Raw genomic sequence first — 20,635 nt, forward strand, 5'->3', positions numbered from 1 at the left:
ATTTCTGGTGGCGTGATTTCATTTAGTATGAAATGTGCATTGTAGCGCCATCTACTACTCCCTTATAACACCATAAGAAAATATGACACAATACAGAGTGTTTCAAGAAGTATGCAGCGCATATGTGTCAGTGAGAAAATGTCTATGTGGCAGTGAATGGTCACGGCGTTAAATAGCAGTGTTCGTGTGTCACACGTACCAGAAACTGTGCATGCCCCACACTATCTAAACGAATAGCAATTTATACATATAACTCAATAACGCGCGCATAGATGTCGCTGCAATCAACTTATTCAAAACTTTTCATACAAAAATCTAATTTATTTGCTTAATTTTTTTATGAATAAATCAATAAAAAGCATTACACTATGCATAAATCGTATTATTAAGTAAGTATCCATTGAACTCAAATCAATACAAAAACTACCATAAACGCATCAAACGACATCAAAATATTAAAAAATAAACTAAATTACAACCACGGATGCCACGCCGGGTCCATTCGACACAGATTATCATGATTATTCGCTGCAGCCACCAACTGACTCACCTAAAACCACAAAAACAAATTTAAAAAAAACCCAAAATCCCTCATAAACAAACAAATAAACATACCTTGCTGTCAATACCATCAAAATGCGCCAGACTCGTCAACCGCCCCGAAATGGCCGCCACCGCCTTATTCACCATATTAATCAACTGCTCATTATCCGTCAGCTTATCATCCTTCGCAGACCCATCGCCATCCTCGGGCTTCTTAATCCTCGACAACACCATCTCATCCTTCAGAATAGGCTTCAAGATGGCCGTCACCTTGAAGTTCGGATAGGCAAAACACCGCGCAGCCGCAATCATCGCAGCTGTCAACGGACCATTCACACCAATCGTACTCACATACTCGTAGATATTCGGCGTTAATCGGAACGGGACCGGACGCGTCGTGTCCAACTCCCCTGTGCTATCATCCACATCGAATTTAAAGTAAGAAACATTCATCAACCCGGAATCCTGATGCAAATACATCATATCCGGATTCAAACGTGTTAAATGCAGTACGTATTCAGCGAAACAAGCCAACGCCAACTGCAGTGTGAACATCTTTCGAAACTGCCAGTAATCAGTCGCTGAGGGGAACGTACCAACCGCCCATTGTTTGAATAAACTCTTCGGCACCATATTGGTTTGTATAGTTTTCAATATATCTCGATATACTTGATGTGAAGCTTTGATTCCGCGTGATTGTACAATCGCCAGGCGTTCGTAATACATATTAATCGGTGCGTCATGCTCGATATTCAAAATCTTCGCGCATCCTTTTTTGTAAATATCCAGTAAAGACACAGAAGCAACGTTATCTTCTACTAATCTTATTTGTTGTGAGACTACAACTACTTTAGGGACTGTATAATGTAGGAAACGTCGTGATGTTTCTTTTTGTTTGCCCAAGTAATGATTGAGCATGCGTAGAAGTTGCAACACACGCTCGACGCGTCGCGCATCGACCAATCCCGAGTCATTCACGACTAAATACGGGTAGATTTTACCATTATGGCCGCGGATGTATAATCTACGCGCGGCTGTGTTGTGTTTCTGCACGATATCCACTCGGGGCATGAAACGAGTTATACGAACGTAGTAATGTGTGTGTTTTGGTAAGAGAAACTCTCCAGGAAGTTCCACTTCGGCTGTTTTCAGCGTGAAATTCGATAGGAACCGACATTTTTCTTCGATTAAAAACGATCTAAAACAACAAACATCATAAAATAAGTATTTTTTTTATATTTTAAAATAATATTAAATTTACTTACTGATTAAACATCTTCGATCGATTTTCCAAGATTTTTATCCATTTCTTCAATTTAAAAATCAAAGTACGCAGGCGCAGCGCACTAGACTGATTAAAATCGAAATCTTTTGTAAACTCTAACTTCATTTCCTTAAAAACAGGATCCTGGTAAGTTGCTTGCGCTCTGCGTGCTAAACTCTCAGAAGCTGTACTATTAGACCCTGCATTCGTGGAATTCCCAATGTTTTCCACACCAATCCCGAAGGTAGAGACTAATTTCTTCACAAAACTCAAAATATGCGGTGTGATTTTCGCCTCGTTGACATTCTCACGATTCTCAAACGCTATAGCATAACACTTCGCTAAACCCTGCCGTAATTGTCTCACAACTTCCTCATGCCAATTCTCTCTGAACCACTCCATCTGATCAGCAATACCTTCCAGACTACTCAGCACAGTCGTGTGTATATCCCGCTGCATTTTCATGATTCTTGAACACCTCACCATCGGCGGTGAGGCTTTAATCGTACTCTCGACGTTTTGCTGTGTTTGTGAGTTTTGATTCTGACTGTTTTGATCACTAGCATCTTCGGGGTTACTCACAACTTGATTAGCATTTGTTTTTCTTGCTGTTGCAGTCCTCAGTGTAAGATATAAAGTCCTAATTGGAAAGTAAACAGCTTGTGGGAATGTTTTACCTATGAGTAAGAATAGATTCAAGATGGCGTTGCCATCGGATAGTACCAGACAGTTGAGTAGCTGCGGTGTCCATGGCAGCCATAACAATGGCGGCACACCAGCGGCGTATTTATCCAACGCCAGCATCAACGTATTCTCTTCATCGTCATAACTCAACAACCACAAGACTTTCGCGAGGTGTTTACGTGCTTTAGACTCATTCTGATGTCTACACGCGTGTAAAAAGCAAGCAATAGCATTCACACCATAGGAAATCTGTCTAGGATCACGTGTGAATACAGATTCTAAATAATCACCGTACAATCCCCATGCTTTTATGGATACATCATGCAGTTGTAGACCAGCTGAGAATGCTTTGTTAGCTTCATCAGACTTTCCTGATAAATGATACAATAAACCTTTTAAAGCGTAAAACTCCGCGTTCATTTCTTTAGTGAAATACTTCACATTCGCTTTGTTTAATGTATCCAAACCCTCCTGATACTCATTCTTACCAGAAATAGACCCTTGCTGTAGATAACACTTAATCTGTTGTCGGATCTTCTGGAAACAATCCACAACAGGCACCGATGGTATATTATAGATTAAATTCAAAGATTCCAAGCAGACATTTGGTAATTTATGTTTTCTGGCGATTTTACCAAAGTGTATCAAACTCTGCGCGCTTGCATGCACCCCAAGCATGGAATTCGGATGATGTGTGCTTGGATCTATCTTCTCATAATGTTTTATAATGAATTTATAGTGATGTTCACGCCAGTTGAAGATGTCATTCCAATGGCTTAGATCATCCGCGATGACAGGTAACCGGTTCCGCCATGTTTTCACAATGGCTTTCATATCATGCAGACTGTTCTGATGCCCCTGTTGTAATCCTTTCCTGATTTGAAAGGCTTCCTGTAACTCCATGATTTGTTGAGCTGCTTGTAGGTATGGTAAATGTATATGGCTGACTATATGTGGTAATCGACGCCATTCTTGTAGACACATCTGTGACGCCATCTCTACGTACCTCTCGGCATTTTTCAACTGTTGCTTGTCTTCTGTGTTGCATACCCAAAGATAACCATTATATAATGTTACTTTCCATTGTAATTCCTTGGGACATGAATGATCTAATTTAGAAATGGCGTCTTTGGCTGTTTCCCAGTTTTGTGTCCGCCATGTTCCTTCAAGAATCAGATAAGGGTCATATACACCGTTTTTCGCGTAGTCGAATAAAAAGTTCCATTGTTTGAGTTCTTTTGTGCATCGGATCCAGTGGTTATTCCACAAGAGGACCTCGCGTTGTATGTCACTGGGCATCGGACCCATGATGCTGTCTTGTTTGTGCCGCGCCATTGCGTTTTCAAACGCTGTTTGTGCTTGTTCGAAGAATCCATGTTGTTCGTAGGCAATAGCGATGTTTGTTTCTTTGTAATGCGCGTGTTGTTGCCATAAACCAGCCCACATATCCTCTTCACATAACAGTGAATATAATTCACCTAAATTATCTAATATTTCACGTTTTGGGTTAACCTCCATTTCGAAATCATATAGATTCGCAGGAAGTTTCATGCTGGGGTCCGACGCCATTTGCTCTAAGGTTAGGACCATTCTATGCCATAAATTATGACTTTTCGCGAGATATTTGATCAGCGGTGATGGTAATTGTAATGGCGGCTTGCATCGTGATAAACTCTCAATGAAAGTATTAATCGCGCTTGGATGTGAGTCTTTTTGTATAATATGCGCGCCGGAAGCGATGAAAGGTTGGATTTCTTGGCGTTGTTGCTCATCTAATACACTCCAGAATTTCGGGAACATAGACAACCATACTTGCTCAGCGAGTGATGTGTCCATGTGACACAACTGCGCAGCCGCGACGAGGAACCTATACGAAGTGGTATTGCGTGACATTTCGATGAAATCATAATGTTTCGAGACTAATCCCATGACGTATTCCATACGACTACCCGGGTTATCCTCAGTCTGCATGGCGTCATCATTATTTAAATCATGATTCAAATCAACGACTTCTTCTTTAACCTCACCATCCATAGATGTTTGTGAGAATAGCAACTCTGACGTTGCTTGGATATTCGCGTAGAATTGCTCACGTTTTCGGGCATCTACGTGGTTCAACACGGATGTGATCGATGGCAAGATGGACGACTCATGCGACATCTGTATTTTGACATCGGGGCTTGCTGTAACTAGTAGAAGTTCAATACATTGTTTGATCCAGTAGTGTGGCCCGATGGCTTCCCAATTCTGTGAAGAGGTTATGTATAACAAGCGGTCATGTAGGCGGCGCTGCATGCTATCGTCGAACACTTTGAAGAATTTCGCGCGTATGTGTGGTTGCGTACATCGCAAACCCGAGAGGAACGCTGGTTCGAGTTTAGCGCTTAGTTCGGTTTGTTTTAGTTGCTCATCACTGGAAATTAATCATAAATAAGTTTAAAATATAAAGAAGTAAAAAAAAACTTACTTGTAGACATAATTAATAAGTTCCAGGAACTGCGCGTTGAGGTCCAAATCATCCGGGAAGCGTTTCTCGACGTATTGCATCAACTTAACCAACAAAATTGACTTCTCACGAAGGTTAGGAGCTTGGGAAAGGGTAACCACGTTTTTATTTTTAATCCATTCTTCTAACATCTTGATAATTGCTTTCATAACCTTCATATCTGTGGTTTTTTCTATCAGATTCACCAATATAGACCCGATGAATGTTTTGCGCATGTCCATTGACATAACCACAACACGCGTCTTCACCAAATCCAAAGACAAGATGAGTAATTCACTTGTTACTACAACAAAACATCAGAAACATGTTTTTTAAGCTTAAAAACGCATAACTTACTCATTAATGTGTCATTATTTGTCGGTTGTAGATGTTCCTTAGCGATCCTCAACAAAACTTTCATGAAAGACGTAATCAACAAGTCAATATAACTATAATTGTTCATGCAAGCAGCTTTGAGGATCATAATCGTGCCGTAGAGACTACTCGTAGTCGCCTGACTATTCTTATCATAATTACTCAAACCATCACTTATAACCTTAGAAACAGTCGAATATAAAATCTCCAACTCTTCATGTCGACAACTCATATTGGAATTCGTACGCTCGGTCGGGAACAACTCCATTAACTTATGCAACAATGAATGCACCAATCGAATAATTTTATTATTATTCGAACTGACGCATGCGCCTATACCCCTCTGCAACGGCTTGAAATTAAACAAAATCTGATCTTTTTTCATTACAGTCAACAAAAACGTCAACAATTCCAATGCGGTGCATATCGACGCTATATTAGCATTCGGCTGATCAACACCCAGTAGAATTTTATCAAAGAAACCAAGTTTTAATTCAATCTGCTGCGGCCATACTTCCGGCTTCAGCGCCATCTTTAATAAAGTGACACATCTCCGACTTAAAATCTCCGCTGGTGTGCTCCCAGGGGGCAGTGCAGGCGTCGGTGTGGATTGGTCATTCACTTGACAAGCTAACCTCAAAAGAAAGTTCAATACTGTGTCGGTTTGTACACGTTCAATGGGCTTAGATGCATTCGGTTCCATTTTGATGACTGTAGCTGTCGCCCCTTCACCAAACGCCAGTTTTTTATTTGGGTCTGTATCACTCGGATCATTTAGGCTTCTTTTTCTGTCTGTGTCCATTTCAGTGTCGACTTCTTCACGTATCCCATGCAATTCCCACTTGATGATCACTTCGGATAATTCTACAGCGAGTTTGCGGTGTTCGAATGTTCCTGTGAGGTTAAAACCTAACCTCTGAATGGAACTGACCATGTACTGGACAAGATGGTGGCGCACAGGGTAGTATACCATGTAGTGTTTCACAACGAGTTGTAGGATGTGGAAGAGTTGTTGCATGGAGTGGCCTTCATCGACGATGATCTTCTTTGTCCAGTGGGTGAGCATCTTGTGGCCTTCTTCGAGTTTCAAGGGGACGGATGGTGTGAGGATTTCGAGTGCTTGACGCACGACATTGCGCGCTTCGAGGCCGTAGGCTTTCAGGAGGCTGTGGAATACTTGCAGGACGATTTTGCGGTGGATGGCGAATTTGTCGATGATGTGGCTGAGGAGGAGGTGGCCGTGGTAGCGTGTGGCGGCGTCCACGCAGTTTTTGACGAGGAGGCATGGCCATGCGAAGGTCATGAGGCGGCGCAGTTTGAAGCTTTGCGCTTTGTTGATGATGCGGTCGTGGATGTGTGGGGAGGCTTGTTCGACGAGGAGGCAGGAGCATTGGAGGAGGGAGATGCGGACGCAGTCGGCGAATGGTGAGGCTGTTTCGGGGTCTATTAGCTGGAAAAAAATGTTGTTTTGCGTGTAATTTTTATGAAAATTTTTGGGGAATTATAAATTTTAGGTCAATTTACGCGTAATTAAATTTTAGATAAATATAAACCGAAAATAATTCATATTCACGTCGGTAAATAATAAAATTTTCAATTTTTCAACCAAAAAATTAGATTTTTGCGCGTTTTTTTGTTGTAATTTTTGCAAAAACTATAAGAAAATATTAAATTTAGTTTCATATTATGCGCAATTAAATTCTCTACAAACAGGAACAGAAAATAATTCAAATTTTAGTTAGAAAATGATAAAATTTTCAATTTTTTAATGAAAAACATTGAATTTGCGGGTTTTTTCGTTGTAAGTTTTGCAAAAATTATTAAAAAATCATAAATTTAATGTCAAATTATGCGCAATTAAATTCTGCATAAAGAGACATAAAGAACAATTTAGATTTCATTCGAAAAATAAGAAAATTAGTAATTTTTCAACAAAAAATAGAATTTCCGTGTTTATCCGTTGTAATTTCTACAAAAACTATTAGAAAATAATAATTTTGAGGTCAAATTGTGCACAATTAAATTCTCTATGAATTAAAACAGATAATAATTCAGATTTTTTTCGAAAAATCATAAAATTTTCAATTTTTCACGCAAAAAAATAAAATTTTCAAATTTTCAACAAAAAATTGAATTTACGAGATTATTTCGTTGTAATTTCTAAAAAAACTTTTAAAAAGTTATAATTTTATGTTCAAATTGTCCCCAATTAAATTCTCCACAGTGAGAAATAGAAAAAAATCAGTTTTCAATCGAAAAATAGCAAAATTTTCGAGTTTTCAACAACAAAAAAAAAGGATTTTTTTAATTTCTACAAAAACTATTAGGAAATTATAAATTTAGTGTCAAATTATGCGCAATTAAATTCCACATAAACAAAAATATAAAAACAATTCAAATTTACACCCGGAAAATAATAAAATCATCAATTTTTCAACAAAAAAACATTTTTTAAACAATTTTAGCAGTTTCCACTTACCTTATTAATAAACACCGAGACAATATTCTCCGGGTTATCCTGATACGGCGCCGGCATGGTCCCAATCAACTTATTCGTCTCCCCCCGCTCGAAACTGACCGCAAAGCACGGAATAATCACCAACTGCAGCACCTTCGCCTTCAACTCCTGCGACATCGCCGGCGAATTAAACTGCTCAACAAACAGGAAAAACGCCTGTCGCTTCCATTCCACTTTATAATTCTGCGCCACGGTATTCTCCAAAAACTCCTTCAAAAACTAAACACAAAAAAAAACACAATTAAAACAAAAAAAACCCACAAAAACCCAGAAAAAAACAAAAAATAAATTACCTGAAACTCCGGTATGAATCTATCACACAACGCACGTAACAATTGAAACAACAAATCAATATTCGTCGGATGATGGCAGAAGTAATGCAGCAATATCTTCACCAACATCTTCGGCTCTCTCCAATGCGTGTACTCCAACGTATCCACCGTTTTATGCCGGATTTGATACGCGTCATTACACCAAATCATCTTCAACGCTTCTACTAAATCCTGCCGCGTGCTCAACCACTGCTCATCTTTGCGTATCAATAAATAAATTATTCGTATGGCTTGATATTGCATTTCATTGCGATCGCTTGCACTTAATTGTGTCATATGTGGCGTTGGCGAGGTGTTTGCCAACGCCAATGTAATCAATCTCTCCACCATATTCTCTTGGATGTGTTGTCTGAATGGTCTGCCATCAGGGTGTTTTAGCATGTACTCTAGAAAGCGTGAATATTGCTGGTCGCGAATGTGCACGTCATCCGTAAAGATGTTTAGTGTTTCCACGGAGAAACGTAGGAGGAATTTCATCAAAGGTTCGCGGAATGGTGAACTGGCTTCGATTAGGAGGATGGCTTCGGTTTGGAGGATCATGTGGCATAGGGATTCGATGTATACGGCTGAGGCGGTTTGAGATTGGTGGAAAAATGTGAGGATTGTGACGATCTTTTGTTCTTCTTCGGATTTTTTTGTTACGTCTGTAACAGCAGCTGGAAAGAATAATATTTTGAGTGTTTTTAGTGTTAAATGTGGTAGAATTGGTCTTTAAATTAAGATTTTGTTTAGAAAATTGTTTTAGAAAAGTTTTTGATGTTTTTTAAGAAAAAAATTAGATTTGTGGGTTTTTTAGTTGTAATTTCTATAAAAACTATTAGAAAATAATAAATGTAGTGTCAAATTACGCGCAATTAAATTCTCTACAAATAATAATAGAAAATAATTGAAATTTTGTTTAAAAAATAATAAAATTTTTAATTTTTAGCGAAAAAAAATTGAATTTGCTGGTTTTTTCGTTGTAACTTTTACAAAAACTAACAGAAAATAATTTTAGTGTCATATTATGCACAATTAAATTCTGTACACACAGAAATAGAAAATAATTCAAATTTCGTTTAAAAATTAATAAAATTTTCAATTTTTAGCAAAAAAATTTAAGTTTCCGTGTTTTTTCGTTGTAACTTTTGCAAAAACTATTTGAAAATAATAAATTTAGTGTCAAATTACGCGCAATTAAATTTTGCATAAAGAAAAATAAAAAATATTTTGAAATTTCGTTCGAAAACTAAAAAAATTTGTAATTTTTCAACAAAAAAAAATTAAATTTCCGTGTTTTTTCATTGTAATTTCTACAAAAATTATTCGAAAACAATCATTTTGAGGTCAAATTGTGCGCAATTATATTCTCTATGAATTAAAATAGAATAAAGTCAGATTTCAATCAATAAATAATAAAATTTCCAATTTTTCCAAGTGACGAAAATAAATTTTCAATTTTTCAACAAAAAATTGCGAATTTGCGAGTTTTTCTGTTGTAATTTCCACAAAAACTATTAAAAAAGAATAATTTTGTGGTCAAATTTCGCGCAATTAAATTCCCCATAAATAAAAATTAAAAACATTCAAGATAACATTCAAAAAATGATTAAATTTTCAACATTTTCAACAAAAAAAGAATTTTTTAAGTTTTTCGTGGTAACTGCTACAAAAATTAATGAACAATAATAAATTTACGGTGAAATTGTGCGTTATTAAATTCTCTACTTATAGAAATAGTAAACAATTTAAATTTCATTCAAAAATAGTAAAATTTTCATGTTTTTTTTACAAAGAAAAATTAATTATTTTAGTTTTTTCGTTGTAACTTCTTCAAAAACTAATCGAAAATAATAATTTTGGAGTCAAATTATGCAGAGATTACCCCCACCAAACTCGCCTAAAATAAATCAGGTTTCATTCGAAAAGTAATAAAATCTTAAATTTTTCAACAAAAAACATGAAATTTTTAAGTTTTTTCATTGCAATTTCCACAAAAAAAATCCTAAAAAAACTACTACCATTCCCAACTAAAAAATAATAATAAAAACAAAAGAAACTTACTTTTAACTTGCAGCTGAACAACCTTCTGAATCTCCCCCAGCAGCGTAATCAACTTATTACACAGCATATCATTGAAAATGTTCGGAAACAGCTGCGTGAGATACGACAACATCTTCACATTATTCAAGCTGACATTCTTCACATCCTGCAGCGTCTTCATCAGCGGCCGCATCGTCTCATGCATTGTAATTTCTACAAAAACTATTAGAAAATAATAATTTTATGGTCAAATTGTGCGCAATTATATTCTCTATGAGTTAAAATAGAAAATAATTAATATTTTGTTCTCAAAATCATCAAATTTTCAATTTTTCACGCAAAAAAATAAAATTTTCATATTTTCAACAAAAATTGTGGAATTTACAAGCTTATTTCGTTATAATTTCTACAAAAACTATTAGAAAGGTATTTTAACCTCAAATTGTCCCTAATTAAATTCTCCACAGTGAGAAATAAAAAAAATTCAGTTTTCATTCGAAAAATAAGAAAATTTTCAATTTTTCAACAAAAAAAAAGATTTTTTTAGTTTTTCCGTTGTAACTTCTACAAAAACTATTAGAAAATAATAATTTTAGCCTCATATTATACGCAATTAAATTCCCCACAAACACAAATTGACAACAATTGAAATTTACACTCGAAAAATACTAAAATTTTCAAGTTTTCGTCCAAAAACATAGAAATGACAATTTTGACAATTTTGACAATTTCCACTTACCTTATTAATAAAAACTGACACAATATTCTCCGGGTTATCCTGATACGGCGCCGGCATGGTCCCAATCAGCTTATTCGTCTCCCCCCGCTCGAAACTCACCGCAAAGCACGGAATAATCACCAACTGCAACACCTTCGCCTTCAACTCCTGCGACATCGCCGGCGAATTAAACTGCTCCACAAACAGGAAAAACGCCTGCCGCTTCCATTCCACTTTATAATTCTGCGCCACGGTATTCTCCAAAAACTCCTTCAAAAACTAAGCAGAAAAAAAAACACAATTAAAACACAAAACCCACAAAAACCCAGAAAAAACAAAAAATAAATTACCTGAAACTCCGGTATGAATCTATCACACAACGCGCGCAACAATTGAAACAACAAATCAATATTCGTCGGATGATGGCAGAAGTAATGCAGCAATATCTTCACCAACATCTTCGGCTCTCTCCAATGCGTGTACTCCAACGTATCCACCGTTTTATGCCGGATTTGATACGCGTCATTACACCAAATCATCTTCAACGCTTCCACTAAATCCTGCCGCGTGCTCAACCACTGTTCATCTTTGCGTATTAATAAGTAAATGATTCTTATCGCTTGATATTGCATTTCGTTGCGATCGCTTGCACTTAATTGTGTCATATGTGGTGTTGGCGAGGTGTTTGCCAAAGCTAATGTAATCAATCTCTCCACCATATTCTCTTGGATGTGTTGTCTGAATGGTCTGCCATCAGGGTGTTTTAGCATGTATTCTAGGAAGCGGGAATATTGCTGGTCGCGAATGTGCACGTCATCCGTGAAGATGTTTAGTGTTTCCACGGAGAAACGCAGGAGGAATTTCATCAATGGTTCGCGGAATGGTGAGCTGGCTTCGATTAGGAGGATGGCTTCGGTTTGGAGGATCATGTGGCATAGGGACTCGATATATACGGCTGAGGCGGTTTGGGATTGGTGGAAAAATGTGAGGATTGTGACGATCTTTTGTTCTTCTTCGGATTTTTTTGTTACGTCCGTAACAGCAGCTGGAAAGAATTAATATTTTGAGTGTTTTTAGTGTAAAATGTGGTAAAATTGGTTTTAGAATTAAAATTTTGTTTAAAAATTTATAATTTTTTATGTTTTGAAGAAAAAAATTAGATTTGTGGGTTTTTTTAGTTGTAATTTCTACAAAAACTAATAGAAAATAATAATTTTAGTGTTAAATTTCGCGCAATTAAATTCTCTACAAATAATAATAAAAAATAATTGAAATTTTGTTTAAAAAAGAATAAATCCTTTAATTTTTAGCGAAAACAATTGAATTCTCGGGTTTTTTCGTTGTAACTTTTACAAAAACTAATAGAAAATAATAAATTTGCATTCAAATTATGCATAATTAAATTCTGTACAAACAGAAATAGGAAATAACTCAAATTTCGTTTGAAGATTAATAAAATTTTCAATTTTTAGCAAAAAAATTTAAGTTTCCGTGTTTTTTCGTTGTAATTTCTACAAAAACTTTTAGAAAATAATAAATTTAGTTGCAAATTCTGCGCAATTAAATTCTGCATAAAGAAAAATAGAAAACAATTTAGATTACGTTCAGAAAGTAAGAAAATTTGTAATTTTTCAACAAAAAAATAAAATTTTACGCGTTTTTTTGTTGTAATTTCTACAAAAACTATTAGAAAATATTAACTTTGGGGTCAAATTGTGCGCAATTATATTCTCCACAATAAAAAATAGAAAAGAATTCAGATTTCTATCAGAAAATAATAAAATTATAAGTTTTTCAACTGAAACCAATAAAATTTTCAATTTTTCAACCAAAAATAGAATTTTACGCGTTTTTTCGTGGCAATTTCTACAAAAACGCTTAGGAAATAATAATTTTGCGGACAAATTGTGCGAAATTATATTCTCTATAAATTAAAATAAAAAATAATTAAGATTTCGTTAAAAAAAAAATTTGAATTTTTCACGCAAAAAAATAAAATTTACAAATTTTCAACAAAAAATGAAATTTGTTGGTTTTTTCGATGTAATTTCTACATACACTATTAAAAAATAATAAATTTGGAGTCAAATTATGCGCAATTAAATTCTCTATTTGTAGAAATAGAAAAAAATACAAATTACGTGTGAAAATTAATAAAATTTTCAATTTTTTAGCGAAAAATTGACTTCGCGAATCTTTTTTTCGTAGCAACTTTTGTAAAAACCATTAAAAAACAATAATTTAGTAGTCAAATTGCGCACAATTAAATTCCCCACAAACAAAAATAAAAAATATTCAAGATATCATTCAAAAAATGATAAAATTTTCAATTTTTCGACAAAAAATTAATTTTTATAGCAAAAACTATTAAAAAAAAAAATTAGTCTCAAACTACACACAATTAAACCCTCCACAAATAATTACCACACCCAACTAAAAAATAACAAAAAAATGCAACTTACTTTTAACTTGCAGCTGAACAACCTTCTGAATCTCCCCCAGCAGCGTAATCAACTTATTACACAACATATCATTGAAAATGTTCGGAAACAGCTGCGTGAGATACGACAACATCTTCACATTATTCAAGCTGACATTCTTCACATCCTGCAGCGTCTTCATCAGCGGCCGCATCGTCTCATGCACCATATCCATCTTCACCTGATACCCCGCAATGAACGTCTTCATACAATCAAACGCCACCTGCTGCAGCTCCGGATTCGGTTTCTCCAGCGTATTATACAACACCTTAAAAATATCCTTACGTGTCTTATCCTCCAAATAATGACACGCAGCCAACACCCTCAGTGCACTGGTCCTCAACGGCGTGAAATTCGAAATGGTTTTATAACAAAACAAATTCACCAGGCGATTATCCTCAGTCTCACACAACGAGATCAAATCATTGATAAACTGCTTGTGTTCTTTTGTACCCATATCAATGGTAAACAACCGCGGGGTCAAAGTCGTACAAAACATATTACCATCCATCAAACCCATCTGTGCAATCGCGGGTTGGTGTTTCAACAAATGCTTCGTCGGTGGGACCATATCAGCCAAGACATCCCTAAAGGGTTCCATGACAGCCGTGACGGTTTTACCTTGTTTTTCCGCAAGGAGTCTCAAACTAGCCATGGATTGATTACGTACCATTGTATGCGGACTTGTAACTTGCCTCACCAACTCATGAGTGACTTTACACAGAGCTTTGGATTGATAAACCTCATCACCGTCGTTTTTCACAGGCGCTACGAGGACAGTAATCATTTTTTCTAGATTATTCTTCGCTTGATCCAACGCACCGCTGGATACCTCCCCGGTTAAATCCATCATGACGAATAGTAAAGCCTTGAGGAATGTGAACATGTGTGCGTACACCCATCGCAATGCACATTTACCTATCAAGAATCCAATTGCATGACATCCGCCGAGTTTAGCGTACCATGCGCGTTCGTAACACAACGCACACATTTTCTCAGCGATGTACTCAACCATAGGCAACCTGCATGCCAAGTCACGCGATCCCAAGATGGCCGTCGCTGTATCTATAATAATAACCAACGCCAAGTGTCCAGGTTTGATTAATTCCTTCTCTTCATGTCCGATTATCACCGCCAGTGCGTCGATTAACACTAATGGATCAAGTGTTACTTGTTCATTAGGTCTGGGTGTGGTTGCAAACGCGCCGGATTGTTGTGACACCGCTACCATTGTATAATGCCTGACGATATTCCCCAGTGTGCTTATGACTGTCGTTCGGAGTTCTTTAATGGCCACAGCGACGAACATACCAATCAGAGCGGTTTTATGCGTTTCCCTGGCTTGTGTATACACGGATTTGTAAGAGTCACCTTTTAATGGCGGTATATTACCGCCATCTTGGTAACTAGCATGCATGAATAGATTTAAAAGTACTTTTTTATCATCTTGTAGGTCTAGTGATGCTGTGAGGTAACTAGAAATCACTTCCCACGCTTGTTTGCGATAGAAACTATCCGTTGTGCTTTGTTTTAATGCATTAAACGCGGTTTCTATCACTTTTTCCACGGGGAACTCAAGTGGAGTTTTCTGGTCGGGGAATTGTGCGAGAATTGCAGGTGGATCGTAATCACTCTGTACATATTCAAGCTTTTGCGGTTCAATCATCATTTTACGATTACCCCCACCAAACTTTCCTAAAACTTTAAACGCAACCATCGCAACATGGCCATGGTCATGATTCCGCAGTGTCCGCCATAATGCCTGCATTAAATCCGCGCGTACAGGCTGAATATGTTCGTATAAAAAGTCATGCTGTAGATTATCCACGCATAACTCCAGCGTTCTCAATCCTTGTGATATTAAAACATGCGAGCCATTCAGGGCACTCACCAGTGGGTCCATCAACATCGGTAGATAAGGTAATAGTGAACTCAGACGGACAGGCACAGTCAAACACAGCTCAACGAATAAATCTTTCATGTGTTGTTTGTGTAGACCGCTCTGTAGCCGGTTTAAACCTTCGAGGAGGTTTGGAAGTAATGGTAGGAATTCTTGATAGAGTAAATCATGGCTTCCCCCTCCAATTGATCGGAATAATGCGCGGAGGAGTAGGAAATAGTTGAATGGGTCTTTTGCACTCATTGCTAACTCCATGGATCTGTTGACGATTTGATGCAGGTGTGGTCGGAGCATTTTCTCGTTTTCTTGCGGGAAGAGGCTGACGGATCCAAAGACGAGTTTGAAGAGTTTCAGGTAGAGATTGCTGCGGTCTTGATTCGAGCCCATTTCCTCCATACGCTCGAGGAGATACTCGACTAATACTGTCGCGAAGATTGGGGATGTTGTTGGATTTGCTAGGAGGGTGTTAGGCACGGTTTGGAGTGTGGAGTTTTTGTAGACACGCTCGACGACGTATTCAATGGTTGTGCTGAAGATTTCATGGAAGGTTTGGGCATGCATCATTGAAAACTAGAAAAAAATTAAATCAAAATGTTACTTTTGACATTTTTTTGACATTTGACATATGTCAAAATACGTAAATGTCAAAAAATGTTAATTTTGACATTTTTTACTTTTTTTTGACATTTGACATATGTCAAAATACGTAAATGCCAAAAAAATGTTAATTTTGACATTTTTGACATTTGACATATGTCAAAATACGTAAATGTCAAAAAATGTTAACTTTGACATTTTTTGTCATTTGACATATGTCAAAATACGTAAATGTCAAAAAAATGTTAATTTTGACATTTTTGACATTTTTTGGACAGTTGACATATGTCAAAATTCGTAAATGTCAAAAAAAAGAAATTCTTAACTTACCACACTACTAAAATGCTCCAAAACTTCTTTTTCTTCCTTATTACGTACACTCTGCTGTGTAACCCTCTGTGGTCCTGCAATAGGCTGCCCAACTTGCAGAGTATAAATATCCAACGCCTTCAACGCCCATTTTACCAACCGAATAAACACAAGCGTCTCATGCGGTTGAAAATGTTTGAGGCTAGGTTTACACGACGCTACACCCCATGTGATAGTCTTCACACCACACACCAAAGTCTTAACCAAACTCCGATACTCTGTCACGTTATAATTCGTGGGTTGCGGGAATCCAAACTTGGATTTTTCTTCTTTAGGTGCTCCTCCCAACCCTTCCAGGGAATCAACAATACCTTTTTCTGTTTTAATCGCTACACCTTCCTCTAATTTAATCGTAGGTGTAGTTGCAACATTATCACTCATCATTGTAGATGGCGCTGTTGCACCACTACCACCACCACCAGTGGTGGCCATTTTACACTTATCTGTCATCTTCGGTAGTTGTATCTTCGCGATAGTTTTGAATTTCAACACGAATACCTCCAACATACGCATGAGTAACCCACGCCCTTCCGTGCTGGTTTCAATCTCCACACGTTTCTTGATACATTCAACGAGGTTAAGTAATAACTTACACGACATGGTTTGTATTGTCGTCGCCAATGAATCATCATGCACGTTCTTACTGAACAGATGCACTGCACGTGCGATGTCCGCCATTGTTAACTGTTGAAACATGGCCATGGTCATGATTCCGCAGTGTCCGCCATAATGCCTGCATTAAATCCGCGCGTACAGGCTGAATATGTTCGTATAAAAAGTCATGCTGTAGATTATCCACGCATAACTCCAGTGTTCTCAATCCTTGTGATATTAAAACATGCGAGCCATTCAGGGCACTCACCAGCGGGTCCATCAACATCGGTAGATAAGGTAATAGTGAACTCAGACGGACAGGCACAGTCAAACACAGCTCAACGAATAAATCTTTCATGTGTTGTTTGTGTAGACCGCTCTGTAGCCGGTTTAAACCTTCAAGGAGGTTTGGAAGTAATGGTAGGAATTCTTGATAGAGTAAATCATGGCTTCCCCCTCCTATTGATCGGAATAATGCTCGAAGGAGTAGGAAATAGTTGAATGGGTCTTTTGCACTCATTGCTAACTCCATGGATCTGTTGACGATTTGATGCAGGTGGGGTCGGAGCATTTTTTCGTTTTCTTGCGGGAAGAGGCTGACGGAGCCAAAGACGAGTTTGAAGAGTTTCAGGTAGAGATTACTGCGGTCTTGATTCGAGCCCATTTCTTCCATACGCTCGAGGAGATACTCGACTAATACTGTCGCGAAGATTGGTGATGTTGTTGGATTGGCTAGGAGGGTGTTAGGTACTGTTTGAAGTGTGGAGTTTTTGTAGACGCGCTCGACGACGTATTCAATGGTTGTGCTGAAGATTTCATGGAAGGTTTGGGCATGCATCATTGAAAACTAGAAAAAATTTAAATCAAAATGTTAATTTTGACATTTTTGACATTTTTTTGACATTTGACATATGTCAAAATACGTAAATGTCAATAAAATGTTAATTTTGACATTTTTTTGTCATTTGACATATGTCAAAATACGTAAATGCCAAAAAATGTTAGTTTTGACATTTTTTGACATTTGACATACGTCAAAATACGTAAATGTAAGAAAAATAATTTAATTTTGACATTTTTGACATTTGACATATGTCAAAATACGTAAATGTCAAAAAAAATGTTAATTTTGACATTTTTTTGACATTTGACATATGTCAAAATACGTAAATGTCAAAAAACATAAATTCTTAACTTACCACACTACTAAAATGCTCCAAAACCTCTTTTTCTTCCTTATTACGCACACTCTGCTGTGTAACCCTCTGTGGTCCTGCAATTGGCTGTCCAACTTGTAAAGTATAAATATCCAACGCTTTCAACGCCCATTTTACCAATCGAATAAACACAAGCGTCTCATGCGGTTGAAAATGTTTGAGGCTAGGTTTACATGATGCTACACCCCATGTGATAGTCTTCACACCACACACCAAAGTCTTAACCAAACTCCGATACTCTGTCACGTTATAATTCGTGGGTTGCGGGAATCCAAACTTGGATTTTTCTTCTTTAGGTGCTCCTCCCAACCCTTCCAGGGAATCAACAATACCTTTTTCTGTTTTAATCGCTACACCTTCCTCTAATTTAATCGTAGGTGTAGTTGCAACATTATCACTCATCATTGTAGATGGCGCTGTTGCACCACTACCACCACCACCAGTGGTGGCCATTTTACACTTATCTGTCATCTTCGGTAGTTGTATCTTCGCGATAGTTTTGAATTTCAACACGAATACCTCCAACATACGCATGAGTAACCCACGCCCTTCCGTGCTGGTTTCAATCTCCACACGTTTCTTGATACATTCAACGAGGTTAAGTAATAACTTACACGACATGGTTTGTATTGTCGTCGCCAATGAATCATCATGCACGTTCTTACTGAACAGATGCACTGCACGTGCGATGTCCGCCATTGTTAACTGTTGACGTACGTGATGCACTAAATCAGCGAGTGTTGAATAAGCCAATGGGCGGAGTGATTCGTGCGTTGTCCAACCACGACCAAGGAGTACTTCCTCGTCAAAGAGGCGTTCCATATGCGGAACAAATTCTATTTAAAACAAATCAAAACAAGTTTTAAATCCATAACAACCAGAAATAAACAAAATAAATAAAAAAAAGCCTACTTACTATTTCGTAACTCTGTCGCTAGAATATGCCTGGATGCAATCAACAATTCTCTTCGTAAATGCGCAACCTCCATTGGACACAAGGTCAGTAACCCCAACATACCCTGAACTAACATTTTACTATGACAGGAGACAACCTCCTGGTAGATTTTAATAATATAAGCAAGAAAACTCAGTGATTTTATCTGCGCGCCCATGAAATCAACGAAAATCTCTTTGTTGAATGTATCTGAGAGTCGCTGCTGTGGTGAGGGTTGCAGAACAATCGTCTTCATGATCAGCGGGATGAAATCCGACACGTCTTGATCCACGGATTGTTTATACAACTGATACATAAGCACGACAATAATCGGGAGTTCCTGTATGACTTTTAAAGACAAAACTGCTTTGGGTATCAGGTTGTAACTGACAACTGTGCCTTCCTTGTTACGCATTTCCGTCTGTATTGTGGTTATGGTGAAGGTTTCCTGTAGTAACTCTTCGATGTTGAGTTTGGATAAATCTTTTACTTTGATTGGTTGACGCGGTTCGAAGATTTTACTCATATGTGACGGTAAATCGGAGTAGATTGACTTGACGAATTGCAGAAAGTCTTGGATTTCCGCGTTGAATGTAGGGCGATATTGTTTGTGTAGTTCAATGATGATTTTCAAGCAGACTAAGACGTTTTCTTCGTTGTCTATCTTGAGGAGTTTGAATGTTAAGGATAGCATGGATTTAAAGTAGGGTTTAAGTGATTCATTGGGTGGTAAGCGATGGAGGATTTCAAGGATTAGTTTACGCACTTGTTGGATGTTGTATTCGGCGATGAAATGCGGCTCGCCTTCCTGGAGGATCTTCAGGAAGATTTTCATTGAATGATCGAGGAAACTTGGATATAAAGTTGATGATAGGATTTTCTAGAATTTATAAAATTATTTTATTATGGTGATTATGATGGTTTTATGGTGTTTTACCTCGAAATTTTCGCTGATTTCCTGTGTGGCTTTGAGTTTTATATCATCTTTGACTCCAGGATCGACTAACATGTTGACATAGCTGCGGAACTTGTTCATTTGTGTTGTTTGTGCAGTTGTGGCGTCTCCGACCCCTGCCGGGGCCATGCTTGTTGATGCAGCTAGCATTTTTAGGTATTATTTGATTCTTTTTGAGGTTTAATTCCTTTAAAATGATGTGAATGTTTAAATATTTAAAGAAATGAGATTGTTTGAGGTTATAAAGAAGATTCTTACATTGTTTGGTGTGTGGAAGCCTCCGCGCACACAATTTCACACATAATAGTAGTTATTCTTTATTGGGGCACTTGTTTTAAGGTATTAGGGGTGGAAATCAATGCAATTACACGATTTAAAGTGGTTTTATGATTAAAAACAATCGGTAGTTACGCCGTGTGTGTTTTTCTGGTGTAAATCCAGGTGTAAGTGTGGGTCTAAGCGTGTATGTGGCGCCATCTGGGAATGTTTTGAATGTTGTGACATTTTTCGTGTTTATTTGATTGATATCTTGGTAATTAGGCGTTTATGATATGTTTTCTTTTTGTTGTTTTGTAGAGGAAGACGTGTTCTTTCAAATAAGGTACAAGGTAACTATTAAAACTGCATAGAAGTGCTTTAAAAACCTTA

The 20,635-nt window shown here is 37.3% G+C and overlaps 1 protein-coding gene across 1 annotated transcript; it reads right to left on the reverse strand.

Annotated features, from left to right (window-relative positions):
- Positions 1-300: 300 nt before the first annotated feature.
- Nipped-A (Transcription-associated protein Nipped-A) lies at positions 301-20,430 on the reverse strand. The gene is given in 14 exon segments (XM_065311126.1): positions 301-550; positions 616-1,741; positions 1,809-4,904; positions 4,959-5,280; positions 5,334-6,801; positions 7,831-8,088; positions 8,163-8,845; positions 13,404-15,891; positions 16,249-16,972; positions 16,974-17,728; positions 18,081-18,934; positions 19,015-19,912; positions 19,970-20,174; positions 20,246-20,430. Coding segments are annotated over 13 exon segments (12,897 nt in total). The 5' UTR covers positions 20,117-20,174; positions 20,246-20,430; the 3' UTR covers positions 301-472.
- Positions 20,431-20,635: the final 205 nt, after the last annotated feature.

The sequence above is a fragment of the Atheta coriaria genome, unplaced genomic scaffold, assembly GCF_025399875.1.
Source record: "Atheta coriaria isolate IRGN ID8LTWV9N9 unplaced genomic scaffold, Caltech_Dcor_3.1 hic_scaffold_2_pilon, whole genome shotgun sequence".
Taxonomy (NCBI): Eukaryota; Metazoa; Arthropoda; class Insecta; order Coleoptera; family Staphylinidae; genus Dalotia; species Dalotia coriaria.